At 33.6% G+C, this 20131-nt stretch overlaps 5 protein-coding genes across 11 annotated transcripts; 2 read left to right on the forward strand and 3 right to left on the reverse strand.

Moving 5' to 3' along the window:
- Window positions 1–953: 953 nt before the first annotated feature.
- Window positions 954–7847, forward strand: LOC124835075 (calmodulin-binding protein 60 B). 7 transcript variants are annotated; one of them, XM_047309942.2, is made up of 10 exons: window positions 954–1096; window positions 1198–1257; window positions 1442–1578; window positions 2787–2862; window positions 3999–4057; window positions 5152–5645; window positions 5752–5912; window positions 5989–6192; window positions 6404–6638; window positions 6895–7847. In XM_047309942.2, exons 3-10 carry the CDS (start codon window positions 1481–1483, stop codon window positions 7473–7475), a joined length of 1908 nt encoding a protein of 635 aa, XP_047165898.2. In that variant the 5' UTR covers window positions 954–1096; window positions 1198–1257; window positions 1442–1480; the 3' UTR covers window positions 7476–7847. The 7 variants fall into 7 exon arrangements, with proteins under 7 accessions (XP_047165898.2, XP_087961414.1, XP_047165900.2 ...); XM_047309944.2 differs by having other exon boundaries at window positions 959–1096; window positions 1164–1257; XM_047309946.2 differs by having other exon boundaries at window positions 1025–1040; window positions 1164–1257.
- Window positions 7848–8496: 649 nt separating this feature from the next.
- Window positions 8497–10095, reverse strand: LOC124835079 (xyloglucan endotransglucosylase/hydrolase protein 22-like). Its single transcript, XM_047309953.2, has 3 exons — window positions 9457–10095; window positions 9158–9351; window positions 8497–9074 (listed from the first exon to the last, which is right to left on the reverse strand). Exons 1-3 carry the CDS (start codon window positions 9715–9717, stop codon window positions 8675–8677), a joined length of 855 nt encoding a protein of 284 aa, XP_047165909.1. The 5' UTR covers window positions 9718–10095; the 3' UTR covers window positions 8497–8674.
- Window positions 10096–11326: 1231 nt separating this feature from the next.
- Window positions 11327–12684, forward strand: LOC124835077 (putative xyloglucan endotransglucosylase/hydrolase protein 23). The gene is made up of 3 exons (XM_047309952.2): window positions 11327–11682; window positions 11783–11976; window positions 12131–12684. The coding sequence occupies exons 1-3, from the start codon at window positions 11407–11409 to the stop codon at window positions 12534–12536; spliced, it is 876 nt and encodes a 291-aa protein (XP_047165908.2). The 5' UTR covers window positions 11327–11406; the 3' UTR covers window positions 12537–12684.
- A 1270-nt stretch (window positions 12685–13954) lies between these two features.
- On the reverse strand, window positions 13955–15337 carry LOC124835076 (putative xyloglucan endotransglucosylase/hydrolase protein 23). Its single transcript, XM_047309951.2, has 3 exons — window positions 14978–15337; window positions 14665–14858; window positions 13955–14554 (listed from the first exon to the last, which is right to left on the reverse strand). Exons 1-3 carry the CDS (start codon window positions 15242–15244, stop codon window positions 14164–14166), a joined length of 852 nt encoding a protein of 283 aa, XP_047165907.1. The 5' UTR covers window positions 15245–15337; the 3' UTR covers window positions 13955–14163.
- A 2735-nt stretch (window positions 15338–18072) lies between these two features.
- On the reverse strand, window positions 18073–19286 carry LOC124835080 (putative xyloglucan endotransglucosylase/hydrolase protein 23). The gene is made up of 3 exons (XM_047309954.2): window positions 18959–19286; window positions 18674–18867; window positions 18073–18555 (listed from the first exon to the last, which is right to left on the reverse strand). The coding sequence occupies exons 1-3, from the start codon at window positions 19220–19222 to the stop codon at window positions 18165–18167; spliced, it is 849 nt and encodes a 282-aa protein (XP_047165910.2). The 5' UTR covers window positions 19223–19286; the 3' UTR covers window positions 18073–18164.
- Between the last annotated feature and the right edge of the window lie 845 nt (window positions 19287–20131).

Genomic DNA, 20131 nt, shown 5'->3' on the forward strand with positions numbered 1-20131 from the left:
TGAAAGGCAACTTAAGAGATGAGTTTCGGATAATTGTGACAATTAAATTATTTAAATTATAATGATTTTTACAACTTTGTTGTGAAGTGATTACAAAATAATTAATTTTTTAAAAATAAAAAATAAGCTTTTAAACTAAAAGAATGTAATAAACCGAAATAAAAACCTATTTAAATAATTATTACTCACAAATTGCCAAATTAATGAAAACATTTATATATATATATATAAATTTATGTTGACTTCTCTAATTTATTTTTTTTTCCTTTTTTCATAAAATGTATAAACTATTTTATAAACAGTTTTTTCTTCAAAACAAATGAAGTTGGTGAAAATATGTCAAACATGCCATAAATTTAGATATTTTCTAAAAGGATTAAAATTTATCGATTAAAAACATAGAAAATAGAAAAAAATATGATATTTTTTATTAAAATATAGTTCGAATGTTATGACAAATATAGTTCAAATAGAAATTGCCTAAGGTATTAATTTCATCATTAGCAACTTTTATTAAAATAATAGTAAAAACATGATATTTGAACTCCTTAATACACATAGATGTTAGTGTTGTTGTGGCATGCTGTTAACCACAACAAAAGGAGTGATGATGTTAGGTGTTGGTCAGGCAGTGACGTGATCGGGGAGAGTACACGCTGTATACAGTGACGCAGCAATTGCCCTTTTCCTCTTCTCTTCTAATCTCATCACCAAACACACGGTCACGATTGAACCTTTGGTTTTCCATTAAACGACAAGGGTCGTCTTACATAAATAACTACGAGCAATAAAAACACACAAACATGGTACTGTCTCAAACTTAACAATTCTACTAGAATCCATCAAAACCGCGCAAAAAAGGACATCGTTATTAAATAAAACATCAGGATCATCATAACCGTTAAATAGTAAGGAACATTGTTCCGCAAAGTAGGCGATTAATCCTCTCTCTCTCAAGTTGAAAGTCGCCAGAGTAGACCGTAACTAATGAACTGACACTGTTGGACTTGCAACTAAGGCCAAACCAAAGCTAGTTTCGTGTAATTCAATCTCTCTTTCTCTCTCTCACCAAACACTCTCAACTTTTCTCTCTCAGGTACTGAAACCTTCGTTTTCTTGTTTTGTTTTTCACTCTGCTACATATCTCTTATTCAATTTTTCAGCTCCAAGAACCAATTACGTTTTCTCTCACTCCAGTGTGTTCTATTCGTTTTCATCCGTTCTTCGAAAATTCGCTGGTAGAGGTTGATATTTGAGGTACGCACCATGTGCAATTTGTTGGTGTTTCAGGGAATTCGAGTTCAATTTGTTTTGTTGTTGTATTCGAGATCTGTTGCGAGTTTCTTCTTTTTGGGTACTGTAGCATCTAGGGTTTTGCTGCTTGTTAATTTTTTAGAGTAGATGATGGCGACGACTTTTTGTGGTTTTGGAGTGTTTGTAGATTGGGTGATTTAGGCTATTGTTGGAGGAGAGAGTGTAAATGCAGAAACCATCTACCGACGCAATTAGTATGGGAAAAAGGAGCCTGGAGGGTGGAGAAGATGATCAGCCTGAACGAAAGAGGCCTGCTCTCGCCAGGTAAATTAATTGCTCATTGATTTCATTCGTGTGCTTTCTTGAATTCCTATGTAAACCACCTTATAAGTTTGGGGATGGGGGATTTTAATTCTTACTTGGTCATATTTTTGGGGTGCGGGGTGAGTGCTAGTACTAATTAAACATGTAAGGCGTTTTAGTACTGATTCCCAGTTGGAAGCAAGTGAAAGGAATGTCGATGTCACTCTAATCGTACTATGTGCTTACTTCGGAAGATATTTTTCATGTTGGCTAATTATGTCACACTATTCGTAATTTTCTACACTTAAATTTTTTTTGCTACTCGAGTTGGATAATTGTGGATATTTCTTAAAGTGCTGTTGTAATTGAACTTTTTGTCATCAATTGTCGTTTTGGGATGGAATATTACTTGTTACCAGTGTTTGAGATATCCCGGTTTCATCTTTTCATTATAGTGGCTCATGCGAAAGTTTTCTTCTTGATCGTTTTGATTCCAGTTTGGGTATCATTGTGTCATATATTTAAAAGATTCTTTCTGAAATTTCCAAATCGTCCTAGTGGTCAAAACAGTTATTTGAATGGCCAAGCCACTAAGGTTTAAACAGTTAGTTATTTTGTTTTTTATGCTTTCTGTTTTTTTCTACTCTTTTTCTGTCAGGAGGAATCCTTAATATTTGATTGTGTATCTCAGAATTTTTCTTCACTAAAATTCTCTCTTCTTTATTCAAAATTCTCTTGTAAAAGGTTTTCACATGAAAAATAGTCAAAATTGTGACTTCTGAGATTGTATAAATTTTCTTATATGGTCTATAAAATGTATATTAAACACTTCAAAAACTGTTGAAACTTGCTTCCTTCGCAGTGGAGATTGTTGGCTTGATATTATGAAGGGCATAAGAGGGAAATATCTCTCACTGTACAATCTAGACTCTGTCTATAGAAATTTCCTCACTTTTTGCTTATCTTCCATGTTTTTAATTGTTTGTTTTTTTGTTTGCTCAAATGCACACTCACAGCTTTTTGGGACTTAAGATGAGATGATTAAACGAGTATTCAGTAAATTCTTAATAACAAATGAAATGTGTGTTTATTTCAAGTAAATCAATATATACACACTTATCTTTTAAGCCAAACATGATTTTGTTAATCATAATTCATATGCTACATTTTTGTAATTTATATCATATTTTTTGTTAGTTTCCTATAATTGGTTGTTATATACTATGCAGTGTAATTGTTGAAGCTCTTAAGGTGGACAGTTTGCAGAAGCTTTGCTCATCTTTAGAGCCTATTCTACGTAGAGTTGTAAGACAGTTGGCTTCATACTACTTTCTCACCCTAATTTTTTTTATATACTTTTCTTTTTGACATGTTTATTGTTTGGTTGGGGGCACGGTGGCTATACGTTCTACGAAGTTATTTTTCCTTTTACTCCAACTACAAGCCATTTTGTACACATTACAGCTATTCTTCAAATTTGTGTCATCTGATATGCTTTTTGAGAATGGATTATTTCTACTTGACTGTGGACATTCTTCTACCCATTAGTAAAATGTCTTATTCTTTAATGAAAGAATTAAAATGTATACTATTCTTGCTTGCCTAAGAAGACCTATTGCTCGTCATACTACAGTGGTGTAGCAGATAGGAGGGGTCTGAGCTGCTATGGCATTTTAGTTTTCAGCAGCAGTCATATCAAAATTAGAAGAGAATAAGTTGTCTTATTCAGTCTCATTACATTACATACATTTGATATATATATATACATACATTGATTGGATAATTTAGGAAACCAGCACAGCCTATTCTAGGAAATAACTCCCTGAGATTTGGGAATATGCTTGTAATAAATCCAAGATAGTCCAATATACAAAATTAAAAAACCAATAGGAATAAAATCTTAAACTTCCTAAAATATCTTGACAGAATAAAATCTAAAACTTCCTAAAATATCTCAACAAGTCATTGTGGCAAAACTATTATCTTTTTGGGTGCTAGCAGTGCTACTGTAATATAGGCTTCAATAATTCTTTTTTACCCTTCAAACAACCCTGTTTAGTGCTACTGTATAATTGTGATCTCTCCCCTACTTTATGGTATTTTTTTCTTCAGAAACATAACACTTTGAAATCCCTCTTTTTTGATGATTCCTCAAAAGGTCACCTCCGTTTTGATTTATGTTTCTTCCTGTAAAGATCAATAACTATGTTGTTTACAGAATGACAATATATAGTATACCTCACAAACATTTGATTTCAATGTTCCATCAGTATTCTTCTTTTTTTGGTATGCCATATTAGTTCGAACGTATGTGTTTGGCTCATGATTGAAAAAATTGACAACTTTGTATTCATAGAAGAAATTATGCTGTTAAGACTTATTTTGTTTTACCTGTAAGTTTCTGCATTTGGTTCTTGATTCAGTAGTGCTGATGTGAACAGGTGAGTGAAGAGGTGGAGCGTGCTTTGGCAAAGTTAGGTCCTGCAAGAATTGGTGGAAGGTATAAGAAATTCTTTATAAATTTTGGAAATTAATTTGAACATGTAGTTTTCATTATATCCCTTGAATTATAACTATAATCAGATAATGGGGACATAATAATTATCATTTCATTGTTCACTTTTTAGTTTTGAGGCATTATTTTTAGCAGATTTGGATTTTGCAGTATAAATTGGGTGCTTTTTATGTAACAATTTTCTTGGTTTTTGGGTGAAAAAGATATGCTCTCTGGAAGTTATCTTGTGACAGATGGCTGCATTCCATAATACTGGTGTTGGTATGCCATAAGAAAGAACATGGCTGTGTATATGATTAAACTCATTTCAGAAGTATTTTTTTCTTCTGGTTGGTGTTTTGAAAATAAGGAAGATTGTTTTGTTTTTTGTTTAGGTAGGATGACTAATGAGTGGAAAAGAAAAGAAAATATGTCAGAGGATTAAGAATTCTCTCAAGGAAACCGATTAAATATAAAACTATGAAAGTAAACTTATGTCAAGATATGATGTGGCAGGGAGTATATTGCTAAAGATTCTAGTGTTAAACTCTAATAAAATACTATTCACATTTGAAGTATGAGATTCTATTTTATGGTTTATATCCAGCTACAATGACTAGCTTTTACGTTGTGGTTCTTTCATTGACTCCTATTTGTAGTAAGCATTTTGAGTAATCAAGGTACTGACGTGAACTATCGGGATTTAAAATTCAGAGGTAAAGCCTCTTTCTTGGGTTGAAAATAGAAATATAGTTAATTGTCTAAATTATGTTCTTGCATATAGGCATTAATTTGTAAACAGTATGTGCATTGAGATACTGACCAAGTTTCTTAACATAAATAATATTGACTTACGTTGCCCCTTGAAGTAGGCAAGTACTTCAAATTGGAGAATGATTACTGTTGTGTGATTTGGTGTTTTTAATCATTAAGTTGCATGATAGCAATGCCATTTTGCCTGTTTTCCCGTTTTAGTGCTGTGCTATGTCCATTCTTTCAAATATACGTGTAACAACTTCAATGGCAACATAACATTTGTTATATTTAAATTTTCTACCTCAGTTCGATTAGTATTTCTTTTAACAGTCTAATATTTCCAGGTCTCCACCTAAAATGATTGAAGGCCCTGAAGGTAGAAACTTGCAGCTGCAATTTAAGTCCCGGCTGTCTCTTCCCCTCTTCACAGGAGGAAAAGTAGAAGGCGAGCGGGGGGCTCCAATACATGTTGTTCTGATTGATGCCAACAGTGGAAGCGTTGTAACATCTGGACCTGAATCCTCTGTTAAGCTTGATGTTGTTGTCCTTGAAGGTGATTTTAACAATGAAGATGATGAAGATTGGACCCAAGAGCATTTTGAAAGCCATGTGGTAAAAGAACGTGAAGGAAAGAGACCTTTATTAACTGGGGACCTGCAAGTAACACTCAAGGAAGGAGTTGGAACATTAGGGGAACTGACCTTTACTGATAATTCAAGCTGGATACGGAGCCGCAAATTCCGGCTTGGCCTGAAGGTTGCCTCAGGCTTTTGTGAGTCCGTACGCATTCGTGAAGCTAAGACAGTGGCTTTTAATGTTAAAGATCATAGAGGAGAATGTAGGGTTATGCTTCTGCATCATTGTCTTTCTCTAGCACTAGTGCTCTCCCTTCTCCTACTGTGTAACACCGTCTTTTTTATTCAATATTTTGTCCTTTTTCTCAGTATATAAGAAGCACTACCCTCCTGCATTGACGGATGAAGTGTGGAGATTGGAGAAGATAGGCAAGGATGGATCATTTCACAAGAAGCTGAATAATGCAGGAATAGTCACAGTTGAAGACTTTCTTCGGCTCGTGGTTAAAGATCAACAGAAATTGCGGAATGTAAGTTTGGGTTTTGCGTCTTAATCTTTAGGTTAGGTCTTTTTACGGTTTATTTTCTTATACCATTCAACTGTAGATCCTTGGAAGTGGTATGTCGAACAAGATGTGGGAGGCACTTTTAGAGCATGCAAAAACATGTGTTCTAAGTGGGAAGCTCCATGTTTATTATCCAGAAGATGCAAGAAATGTTGGTGTTATTTTTAACAATATCTATGAGCTGCGTGGCCTTATATCAGGAGAACAATTCTTTTCTGCGGATTCTCTCACTGATACCCAGAAGGTTAGTCTACGGCATGTGTTTCTTCTACTGATATTAATAGGCAGAAAGTTATTACTTTAAGGTTTGATGAGATTTTGTAGTTATGTTATGTACGATAGTTGGTTGTACTTCTTCAAAAGTTGCTAAAGCTTAGAGTTAGCAGTTTTCTTCAAAGTTTCTGTTGGGAGTAGTATAAGCTTATGGTATCTTTAAAATGCTTTTGCAAATCCAGGTTTATGTAGATTCGTTGGTGAAGAAAGCATACGAAAATTGGGAACAGGTTGTAGATTATGATGGCAAATCACTTGTTAATGGCAACCAAAATACCAGTTCTATTGCATCTGAAAATGAACTTCGTGTTGAGTCAATTGATTATGGTTCTGGTTTAGATCATCAGCTGCAACTGCCGGGACTTCCAGTGTCCGTTCCTTCTGAACATCAAATGAATTCTGGGATGTCAGTTGGGGGTAAGGATTGCTGTTTCCTTAACTCTCAAATGATATCCTCTTTTTCTGTTCCTAACCCCTCTTCCTTTTCGTTTGAACTGGGGTTGTCATATTCAGTTACTTTTGTGTCTCATATGATTCTGAATACAACTTTCAGCGATAATAGTTATTCAAATGAGATCTTTTCTATAATTCTGTTAATAAGAAAATTTTGAGGCTGCAACTGTGCAATGGTAATCTTGGGATGCAAATGTATGCTTATTCAATCTCTTTTCAGGTTATAACGATAATGAGGTAACACGATATCCAACCCAGTCATTGATTTCAAACTCAAGCTCCCGGAGTCAGTTCGATAGCTCATTATATCTGTCTAATGACCAATTAATTACCAATACTCACCACACCCCAAACACTAGAAACGATCATGGGACAGTTGGGTTAGCTCTAGGACCTCCTCAATCATCGACGTCAGGGTTTCATGCTGGTAGCTCTTCTATTCAGCCATCTACTCTAAACCCTTTTGATGATTGGTCACACAACAGGGACAAGGGGGTTGATGAATTCTTTTCAGAAGAAGAAATCCGCCTCAGAAGTCACGAAATGTTAGAGAATGAAGATATGCAGCACTTGCTTCGGCTCTTCAGCATGGGAGGCCATGGGTCCATGAGTGCGGAGGATGGCTTTTCATTCCCAACATATATGCCATCTCCCAATATACCAAACTATGATGAGGACCGTTCTCGCCCAGGCAGAGCTGTTGTGGGATGGTTGAAGATCAAGGCAGCAATGAGGTGGGGGTTCTTTATCAGGAAGATAGCAGCTGAGAAACGGGCACAGATAGAGGAGTTAGATGAATAGGTTGTTTGGACAATGGTTGCAGGCTTAACAGTTAGCCTTAAGATCATACTGATATTCTGCAGATTTAGTAGTCTTTATCAGTTGCCAACCAAGTTGTGCAGTCCACGGTGTTAATATTTAATTTATGCACCTCTGTATCTGATTTGACCGTACGTCTGTCCCGGTATCTTGTACAGTTTGTTGATGCTTAGGAAAAACCGTGATTGCCATTTGTTTTTCATTTTATGTTTATGCTCTTGACTTTCTATTGGCTTTGGGTTTTTAGGGATGATGTATTTACGCAATACCTCATATTTGAGACGATAACTAAGACTGATCATTGTATATTTTTGAGCAACTTGATTTCTGGTTGTATTATCACTTATTATCTTATTGTGCTGTTGCATTGGGTGCTCCTTTTACTTTAAGTTGATTGGGCATCTAGAGATTCTTACAGTATATCCACGGGCATGTATCACCTTAGTTATGCATGTTTATCGTTTCATCCAACCATATCCGTATCCAGTCTTTCTTTGATTCGTTGCACCGGTAGCGGAATTGAGGCTTGGATAACTTCATCCCCACACCATTAATTTGGCAATGGAAACTATTTCTATAATGAGAATTATATTTTAATGTAACTTAACAGTTGAAACCAATTTAATTATATCTACTTGGTTACTGGTGATGGTTTATAATTTCATTAAGTTAATTTTGCTTACTTTATAAAAAAAATCATTAATATTTCATTTCAATAGAAATTTATATTTGAGATTAATCCAGTCAAACATTCTAATTATGTTAACCATTCAGAACTAAATTTATCATTATTCTTACTATATAACCTATCGGTAGTGCAATTTGATGGTTTTTGTAAGTCGATTAAATTCAACATTTATTTCTAAAATTATGTAGAAGTAAAAAAGATTATCTATATTCATATTAACCTTTTTATTGAGTGAAAAATTAATGAAAACAAATTTGAACTTCTAGAAGATGCTATACTGATTTTAGTAGCTACCACGATACGAGCTCTAAAGTATTATAGAAAAGAACGTATTTTCTATTATAAAAATGGCTGTTAATACAGTGATGACCACCAGGGGAACGAACAAATGAAAGAATTTAGGTATAATAGCTACATAAATACACAAATATAGGAATGGCACTCTGATCCTAGAAGAACATAAGATAAAAGTATGCATCGCTTTGTGTTTCTCTCAAGAGATGTTGCATTCGGGAGGAAAACCCAGTGGAAAACGCTTCGCATCTGTGCAATAGTTGTATATCATGTAGTTCCTCTGCACCCATTTCAACCTCTGTTGGCCTGCAGAGTCCAGCTCCTGCGAAAGCCACGAAGAACCACTGGTGGATTCAGAAGCACTCGAACCACAAGACGATGCTCCAGAAGACCATATGCAAGCTTGAGCATTGAAGTTTCTGTAGGAAGCTGTGAATGGAGCTTGTGTCCAATCTGTCTTCACAAGTCCACCTCTTGTTGCCCAGTCATCGGCATTCCACAAACTCGAGTATATCCTCATGGGCTGATTCTTTGGGAAGGGGACCCCAATAGCCTCTGAGTTCTTGAACTCTCTAATGGGAGTGCCATCAACGGAGAATCTGAATAATGAACGTAAGAAATCATGTTAAGGACAGGACCATAGGATAGAGAAGAAAAAGGAAACAAAGTGGTGAGAACTTACATAATCCGCTGGGGGTTCCACGTGATAGAGTAAGTATGGAAATCAGCAGTTGGATCAAACCATAGATAGAATTGTTGTTCCCTGTTCCCTTTGCCTTGGCTGAAAACGTTTGTGTGAAGAATGTAGGGGTCACCGCTTAGATTCCCCAGAAATTCATAATCTATCTCATCCCAAGTTGATCCTTTTGAAGATAACTGCAAAACAAAAAGGCAAACTCAGATCATTAACTCTGAGTGTATAAACGAATTGTTATTTCTATTATTGTTGCATGATATAACAAAGTGAAAGGAAGAACTTACATAATAGGCGGTGACAGTGCCAGCAGAGTTTCCAGGGACAAGCTTGAGCTGCATGTCAATCTTCCCAAAGAGATACTCATTCTTTGATTGGAATCCCGAACCAGACGCTTGGTCCAGTGTCAGAGTGAGCAACTCTCCATTGTTTAGTATCTTGGCTCGGCCATCTCCCCAAGTGAGATCAAAGTCTTTGTTGAAGTCACCAGCAAAGGCAATCATCACTAGAAGGGGGAATAAAAGCATGTAAGAAGAAGTTAAAGCCATCTCCAAAAGCAGTTATAGTGTGCAGTGAGTGAAAGATGTTCAGCAATTGGTAGTGATTGAATGGATAAGTATGTGTATGAAAAATGGTTGATGATGTTATTTATAAGTATGTTGGTTGGTGAGGTGAGGACAATGTTAGGCACTGCATGCCAAAATGCAATTTGTAAAGCAAAGCTGGACACAGTTGGGTAGCTTTTGTGAATAAGAAAGTTCACAGATGGTGCTCGCTATTATCCAGAAACAAAAAGATTAGATATTGTTGGAAGAGACGCGGTTGGTCCCTCTCCCCTAAGTTTGGGACATGGTGAGAGAGAGAGAGAGAGAGAGAGAGTCTGAAACATTGCACTTCATAGAGTTAGCTGCACAAACCCTATCTCATTTTGTTGTTTCCTTTTGGAAGAGAGACACCGCCAAGTGACAGCCAAGGCAAACGCTTTTACAGCTAAACTAATAATCATAACAGTGTCCTAAATTTTAAGGATCATACACTCTCCACCGCCATTTGAACTCTTCCAAAATCTAACCACCAATTGCTAACATCTTAATCCAAATGAAAAGTTGTGTTTAGATCCGAGAGTGAATGTGAGAGAAATTGAGTGAATGGACTTTGGAGATGGAAATGGAATTTTGGTATTGTTTGGATTAGGATTTGAAAAATTTTAAAGAATTTTTTTTTAATACTTTGAAAATGATGTAATAGGTATGTTAAAAAATGTTTTAATTAATAAAATAAATGATTATTAATTTATTTTTGTAAAAATTTGATATAAATATAAATTGAAATAGTGAAAATTATATTAAAATGAAATTGAAAATTAAATTAAATTTTAAAATTAATTTGTAGGAATAAATTTGAAATATATTTTTTAAATAATAATTAGTATATTATTATTTAAATTACTGTTAACAAAAAATATATCAAATTCAACGTAATAAATAAAAATTATTCACATTCATAATAAATTAAAATAATTTTTTAATACAAAGTACGTTAATATAAATTATATTTCTTGAGTTTTCATTATTTTTTTCTCTCAATATTTCAAACTTTATTCATCTTGTGAGACAGAGGAAGAATCTAAATTCATGGCAAATTTAAAATTTTGTTAGTTGTGGGTGAAGATACCAATGAATCAATTGCCCTATAATCCAGAAAATAAAGTTAAACAAGAATCCATGTAAGAAAAATAAAATGTAAATCTGGTTAGCAGTGAGCGCCTGGGAAGCTAATCCAGTGGTATTCGGATTAGGTGAGTGACATTTGATATATGCAAACCAAAGAATAAAAAAATAAATGAAGAATGGTGGCGGTTCCTTAAAGATGTGCGTGTGTTGGGTTTAGGGTCAGACCCTATCTTATTATTTTACACTTACTTTATCAACTCTCGGGAAAAGCAACGTAAACCCGCGTGATCCCCTGCCACCAATATCACCTTCTCAAATTATTAAATTAAAATCAAAACACGACACAACTTGCTTTCATAACAACCTTTTCACAGCTTTCTTCTTACCATAATACAACTATCTATCCACGTGTCCTTTTCCTCTCCCACTTGCTCCAAATCTCAACCACCCTCACTTTCACTCACTATATATACCTTCTTCTCTCTTCCATCGTCTCATCACACCGCAAACATCAACGCTTCATTTCCCACTAAACATTGCAAACCTTCCCTGTTCATTTCTCAAATGCCTTCAACCAATTCTCCTAGCCTACCACTTCTTCCTATCCTTCTAAGTGCTTACTTTCTTCTCACTGCTGCTGCTAACTTCAACCAAGACTTTCAGATTACGTGGGGAGATGGTCGTGCCAAAATTCTCAACAACGCCAATCTTCTCACTCTGTCTCTTGACAGAGCCTCTGGCTCTGGCTTCCAGTCCAAGAACGAATACTTGTTTGGAAAGATCGACATGCAGCTCAAGCTCGTTCCTGGAAACTCTGCTGGCACTGTCACTGCTTATTATGTAAGTTCCATTTCATAAATCATGGAGACCGCATTTGCATGATTTGTTCTTACCTAACAATGACAGAGACTTATAATATTGTTTGTTTTGCTCTTTTCAGTTGCGTTCAGAAGGGTCATCTTGGGATGAGATAGACTTTGAGTTCCTGGGAAATCTGAGCGGTGATCCTTACATTGTTCATACTAATGTGTTCACACAAGGCAAGGGTAACAGAGAGCAGCAATTCTATCTCTGGTTTGACCCAACTGCAGATTTCCACACATATTCGATTCTCTGGAATCCCCAGCGCATTGTGTAAGCACTCAGCACCCAATCCAATCTTCTACAAGCCGATGGAAAAAAAAAACACAAATCTTCTTCACATATAAATTGCAAGCTACTACAATTCTTCGATGCACATCATTTGTTTCAGTCACTAATTTCTGTCTCCTATAACTGTGTGCTGCAGATTTTCTGTGGATGGAACCCCCATCAGAGAGTACAAGAATTTGGAATCAATTGGGATTCCTTTTCCGAAGAGCCAACCCATGAGGATATACTCGAGCCTTTGGAACGCTGATGATTGGGCCACAAGGGGTGGACTCATCAAAACTGATTGGTCGAAAGCTCCTTTCACTGCTTCCTACAGGAACTTCAATGCCAATGCTTGTGTTTGGAATGCAGGAAAATCCTCATGTAAATCAAATTCTCCTTCCTCTGCTGCTCCTGCCACTAATGCATGGCTATCACAAGAGCTGGATTCAACTGCCCAGAAGAGGATGAACTGGGTGCAGAACAATTACATGATTTACAATTACTGCAAGGATAGGAAGAGATTCCCTCAAGGCCTTCCACTTGAATGCACACACTCCTAGAACTGGATTTCGATCTTCCAATACCCACAACAAGTGATACAAAAAAAACCATTCTTTTATTATTTTTTTCTTCATATCTCTGTGTTTCTTCGCCGTTCGTGCTCTTTTATGATGTAAAAATATCTACAATAAAATAACGGTTTTGTTATAGTGAGCGTAAAATCTCTTCATTTCTTTATCTTTAGTTTATATTTTTTAAAGAGTTAATGTGCACAAGGATAATGTATTATGGAACAATAAAATTTTCACATGGGTTGGTTCCTGGTACTGTAAAAAGGGGTTAGATAACAAGTAATTCAAGTTCACTTTTTGATTAGATGATAAATTTTTTTAAGAAAATAAATTTGAAGTTTAAATTAAAGCATTGTCAAGTAAAATGATTTTAGATATATAATTAATGATATTTTTACCACTTAATATTCTTTAACAATTTAGTCGTTACTTCTTTTCACACTGTTGACTTACACAAATTTTGCAAAGAGTTGGGATTCAATTTTTATTTGCTTCTTCATAAATACGATAGACCATGAATTTAAGTAACACTATACAATTTCATAAAATCCTATGATTTTTCCAATCTAAATAAATTAAGTATTGTGAACAATTGATTCGACTCATGAATTACCTCACGTATAAGAGATATAATTAATAACATCTTCAATTCTAAAATGAGTTTGTGATTATTTTTTTTTGCTTATTATTTATCACACTTATCTCTATTTAATATGGGATGAATTCTTTACTCTATATTTGAATTTATAGTGGTTAAACATTTCCTCTCGCCATATTCAATAGTTGATTAAATATTTTGGCTTTTTTAGAATGGTTCACAAGATTTTATGCTGATTACAAAAATTGTGTCACTCCATCTTTCTAAAAAGAACTTTTTTAATATCTAGGCATTTCAACAAATTTAAGACCTAGATATTTGATTATTGACTCATTCCCTTTTAACTTATGATTTCTTTGAGTCATAAATTGATCCTTGGATTGTAAATGATCTCCACCAAATTTGTCACAACATAGTCAACATTGCCATGCTCCTCCTAAATCAATTTTTTGTGCAATATTTTCACTAAACATACGTCTAAGGGTAATGAAAAAGATATCATTGAAGAGCGAAAAGAAGTCGCAAACAGGAATTAATGATGAAGTAAAAAAATATTATTAAAAAAATATAACAACTATAAGGGGAAAAAAATAAAAAAAAATAGCATAAGAAATTGAAGATGGTATTCAAAATAATTATTGTTTCAACTTCTAAAACTATTTGTATGCGTACAGTAAGGAATACGTCTAAAATTTTGACATTAATATCTTATTTCATGGTTATGTGTAGTTAGGCAGTTGTTGGTTAATTTGTTGGCCATTTTCAAGTCAGTTGACAATTACTCCATTAAAGAATCGACAAAAGAATATTAACTAGGACAAACGTGTTACTGTAGAATTTGCAGAGTGTAAAGGATTGAAGAAAAGTATTATTGATGCTTCTTTCCTATTCTTGTAAAAGAATGGACATGTACCAAAGAATCAAAGAATCAACGTTCATACAAGTGAAAATGAATTCAATAATGAAGAATGAAGAACTGTGGTGGTACTTGTTTGCAGCAGAATTATTAGTAGGAAATCATGATGATTGGCACTCTGGGGGAAGGCCTTGAGGAAATCTGTTGGTGTCAGTGCAATAATTGTAAATCATGTAATTCTTCTGCACCCAACTCAGTCTATCTTGGTTTGTTGAATCCAGTTCTTGCGAATACCAGGTATTGGAGGAGCCAGAATTGGAACTGCAAGAAGATGATGATCCCCAATGGACACAGGCATCTGCATTGAAATTCCTGTAAGAAGCTGTGAAAGGAGCTTGGCTCCAATCAGTTTTCACAAGACCACCTCTCGTTGCCCAGTCATCAGCATTCCAAAGGCTAGAGTATATCCTCATGGGTTGATTCTTAGGGAATGCAACTCCTTTTGATTCCATGTTCTTGAATTCTCTTATGGGAGTCCCATCTACCGAGAAGCTGAAACATGTGTCAACCACCATACATTCAGTAACATAATTCAAGGCAAACCTTTTGAGAAACTAAAATATGACGTTGTCAGGGATGTATGATCATTGAGAAATGCTTACATTATGCGCTGAGGATTCCAGAGAATGGAATATGTATGGAAATCTGCCGTTGGGTCAAACCAAAGATAGAACTGTTGCTCCCTGTTGCCTTTTCCCTGACTAAACACATTGGTGTGAAGGATGTATGGGTCACCACTCAGATTCCCCAAGAATTCAAAGTCGATCTCATCCCAGGTTGACCCTTTTGATGATAACTGTATTACATTACATCACACAAAACCAAATTAGAATAAAAATCATGGGATTTTAAGAGGACTAGCATGAAGGAATGCATAAGCACAAAACTTCAACATGTTTTTGGATGTGTACTTACATAATAGGCAGTAACAGTTCCAGCAGAGTTTCCAGGTACAAGCTTGAGTTGCATATCAATCTTGCCAAACAGATATTCGTTTTTGGACTGAAAGCCTGAGCCAGAGGCTTGGTCAAGAGAAAGAGTGAGAAGGTCGCCGTTGTTGAGTATCTTGGCTCGGCCATCTCCCCATGTTATTTCAAAATCCTGATAGAAGTTGGCAGCAGAAGCTGCAATGGAAAAGGAGAATAGGAATGCAGAAAGGATAATTATTGTTGAAGATGACATGGTTGATTTGAAAATAAGAATGAGGGAAGGATGAAGGAATGTCTGTGGCAGAGAAGAGAAGTGGGATTGGTATTTATAAGTTGAAAGATGTGGAAGCAACAGAGGAAGGTGCAAGCATTTAAAAGAATAGTTGAAAGAAAACATTAAGTATTAGAAAATGGGGTGTCATACTCGTTTTGTGTGAGAAAGTGGAGTGGTTTGGTTGCATCATAGGACGCGCTTTTGGTTTTATAAGGAGTCACCAGCTTGCAAAGTTGGTGTAAAGTGGGCATGTGGGTTTCCACAGAATGTTCCCAGCACCGCCACCAAGCCCTTGCGTTGATCTGTGTTAATCACTTCCCCTTTTTAGTCTTTTATTTCAATTGCATAAATAATAGTTTTTTTTTTTCAATATTCGAGGATCATTAAACATTATAGGATTATTCAATCTGATTTCATCATTTTTTTCTTTAATTTAATTATCATTTTATTTAAAATGAGTGGTCATAAACTTATTAAATTAATATTTATATTGTTTAGATCATGACATGTGTCAATAATTTTGGATTTTTTAACTCTTTTTTTCTTATTTTTACTAGAAGTAATATTTTGATACTATATTTTTTCTACTTTGATACTATTCTTTTTAACATTTTATTTATTTTTTGAATACAAAAAATAACTTTTTTTATAATATATATTAAATAAATATAAATGTGTGTCATTCTATCGTTATTTTTATTTTTATTTATTGTATTTTATAATATCTTTGAAGGAAGTAAAAAAAAAAATACATAAATAAAAGTAAAAACATTAAAGTTAAAGAAGCTTAAAATTACTTAAATATGTGTGTCAATACTAATTTAACACCATGGACTATATTGACTTTTCCTAAATAAAATAGGAAGTGAGTAAGAAAAAATTAAAATATTAAATAACATCAAATAAACCTTTTAAATATTGAGAGAAATAAAAAACTTTTTAAGTTATAAAAAATATTAATTTTTTCTTTTTTAAATATGACAAAGTGTTTAAAGTAAATTATCTTTAACCTCGTGATAATTTTTAACTACCACAATTAATTAGTTTTACATTAAATTTTAGATTTTGCATTGATTCTCGTGTGTTAAAAGTTATTAGCAATCACAAATACAAGTACTCAATACTTTAAATTTTAGATTTTGCTTTGATTCTCGTGTATTATTTCATTATTATATTATTATTATTATTATATTATTATTATTATTATTATTATTTTCTTATTATCCCTTATCATAAATAAAGGATTGTAATAATATTGTTTGGAAACTATTCAGAAATTTTCCTAGTAATACAATAAGCTTTTGACAGATAGAAAATGTGTTTTATTTGAACAACTCTTCGGAATATAATTTTATAAAATAGATTTAAGTTTAAATTAATTTTATAAAATTATTCTTAAAATAAAAATTTTATTTATTTATATACCATAAATTGATATTATATTTAATTAATGTGAAATATTTAACACGTTCTCTTACATAAAAAAAATATATCAAATGTTTCATAAAGACAATTTTTTATAGTCTTAAGATAAATTTAAAACTTAATTCAATTTTACATAATGGAATTATATAAGGTAAAACTTTATATTCTTTTTCGATGTCAATTTATCGAAAAACTGACTTTATCTCTACTTAATATAGGTTCCATGCATTTTAATTTGGAAAAAGAATATGTCAACACTTAGGACTCCCTCTAACCAGTTTTTATTTTATAATAATATATAATTCGATAAAAGTTCAAAGAATATTAGTATTCAGTCAATGTTCAACAACATTTTTATGAATATCTTAAATATTAATCTTAATAATATTATTCAATTAACACCGTTTGTAATAGCTTTTGATCGAAAACTTGGTATTTGAATAGTCACATTGTATAAAAGTCTGAATAATGTAAAATTAATCTACTCATATTATCTCAATAAACTTAAAATCTAAAGAGATAATGAACAACATATTAATTATGTTTTAATAAGGTAATGTTTGCAAATTATACGTTAACCTGTGTTAGGGTAATTAATTATTTGTCAAAACTGGTAACTCGGTTGAATTCGACCCGATTCACCATAAGTTGGTCACCTAGTGAATCAAACTCAATCCGATTTACTTATAGCGAGCTAAAAAAATGTAAACATTACCAGATCTATCATGGATTGGTGGGTTAAACTTGGTTTATTGATTCATTAATTTACAATTTTTTTGTAATTTAAATATAAATAAATTTTACTCTAAAATGATGTGAAACTTGAAAAACAATTCAAAAAAAAATTATCATACAATCCAAATGTAATTCAAAAGCAAAAACAAAAAACAAACAAATAAGTTTGATTATTTTTGTGTCACTTGTCCATAATATTGAATAATGGATAAATCCATAATATTTTGTTCTCTTGAAACATCTTTTTCTTTATCACCATCTATAATACAATGAAAATAAGTGTTAATTAATAACATCAAAGACAAAATAATAAATAATTAAATTAAATTAAGTGAGTTGATGAGTCAACTTAGCTCACCATGAGGTTGAATCCAGGTGAGTCAAGTTCTAAATGAATCAGATTGAAAATTAGTCCCTATAAAAAAAATTATTTTTTTCAAACCTAACCTGACCCGAACATGTGATAGACCAAATTGATGTTCCGGTTGTAACCCATCTTAACAACATTAATTCTAATTATTGAACGTTTTATACTAATTAATTGTATTTTAACATGACTTCTATAAAGATCTAACGTTTTTAAATAGACGATTTATATGGCAAGTTTTTTATGCAAATATTTAAGAAAACTTATCATGATAGCAATGTTTTACGATGAATAAAAGAATTGATCATGATGGAAAGTACAACAGAAGAAATAAAAAAGAAAGTGGAGCATGGAAAGGATTGATAAGAAAAATTAGGCAGTGTTGCACTCTGTAGGAAGGCCCTGTGGAAATCTTTTGGCGTCGGTGCAATAGTTGTAGATCATGTAATTCTTCTGTACCCACTTCAGCCTCTCCTGGTTAGTAGAGTCCAATTCTTCCGAGAGCCAAGCATTGGGAGAAGAGACAGAGTTTGAACAAGAAGAAGTTCCAGAGGACACAGTGCAAGCATTGGCATTGAAGTTTCTGTATGAAGCCGTGAATGGAGCTTGGCTCCAATCGGTTTTTACAAGCCCTCCCCTTGTGGCCCAATCATCTGCATTCCAAAGGCTTGAGTATATCCTCATTGCTTGGTTTTTGGGGAATGGAACACCCTTTGACTCCATGTTCTTGAACTCCCTTATTGGAGTTCCATCCACCGAGAATCTGAACTCGAACAAAATTGACAAACAGACTCAACGCGTTGCTTTTATCACAAGTTTGAAACCAAAGCAAAACAGAACAAAACATGTACATGGGAAAACCATCTAGAAAAAAAACTTACACAATACGTTGAGGGTTCCAGAGGATGGAATAGGTGTGAAAATCAGCAGTTGGGTCAAACCAGAGGTAGAATTGTTGCTCCCTATTACCCTTGCCTTGGCTAAACACGTTGGTGTGGAGAATGTAAGGATCACCGCTCAAATTCCCCAAGAATTCAAAGTCAATCTCATCCCACGTTGCTCCTTTTGAAGACAGCTGAAATTAAGCACCACAAGTATTTCCCATTAGCATTTCTAAAAAGATAAAACTTAGAAACAATATGAATGATAAATCGTAGGCTTATTACATAGTAGGCAGTGACGGTGCCAGCAGAGTTGCCGGGGACTAGTTTGAGTTGCATGTCAATTTTGCCAAAAAGGTATTCATTCTTTGACTGAAAGCCGGAGCCAGAGGCTTTGTCAAGAGACAAAGTGAGAAGGTCGCCATTGTTTAGTATGTTGGCACGACCATCTCCCCAGGTTATTTCAAAATCTTGATAGAAATTGGATGCAGAGGCAATCAGAAAATACCCAACAATGCATGTTAACAGTAAAAGTCTTGAAAATGCCATGCAGAATTGTTTTGTGTGAAACTGAGTGAAATTGTTTTTGGTTATTTGTGAGAATGTTGGTTGATAATGCAAAGAATGGTATTTTATAGGAGAAAAAAAGAGAGATTGTTAGATAAGAGGAAAGTGAGAAAAAGGTAGGTCGTGAACTTTTGAATTAGTTGTAGACAGCTGGTGAAGAATGAAAAAGTAGTAAGTTTTGTTGTTGTAAATGGACGCCCACACCAATCATTTCACGCGTTTCTGCATGAAATGTATATAAGGAGACACCGCCATACACAGTACATGGTTTCTATTATTTAATATTTTCAACAATCTTGTGTTTTTTTAATTAACTAATACTTTTATCGAAGATCAAAAACAATTTTCACAGGTTGGTGACCTGGAAATTATCATTTCTCAATCTCGATTTCCTGGGCTATTTTAGTTTCCTGCTTCTAGAACATTTAGTATAATTATTTTCTGAATTCTAACACTAGGAGTAGTTATACCAATTTCAATTATATAATCAACATATTATCTGAGAAGTTATTGTTGACAATAACTTAATTCGTAAAACTGAAAAATAAAATAAAAATGAATAGCAAATGAAACTAAAACTAAATTTGACACTCTTTCTAGAACTATCGAGAGATCTAAAATAAATTTGAAAATGAAAAACTTTTTTATCATGATCTTATTTAAAATTTCTTTTTAAATTTGTTAAGACATTTTTTTATGTTTAATGTAATTAATACCAACATAAACTTTGAGATTTTTTTAAAATTTTAAATAAGGACTTTACCTATTTGGATTTTGAGTTCGTTTTGAGTATTTATTTACTTTGATCTTTTAACAGAAAACTTTGATACTGATTTAGAGTATATGCATCTTTTAAAGAATATATAAATTGCTAAGATAGTAGATAAAATA

The sequence above is a fragment of the Vigna umbellata genome, chromosome 1 (assembly GCF_029865625.1).
Source record: "Vigna umbellata cultivar VRB3 chromosome 1, Vumbellata_1.0, whole genome shotgun sequence".
Lineage (NCBI taxonomy): Eukaryota > Viridiplantae > Streptophyta > Magnoliopsida > Fabales > Fabaceae > Vigna > Vigna umbellata.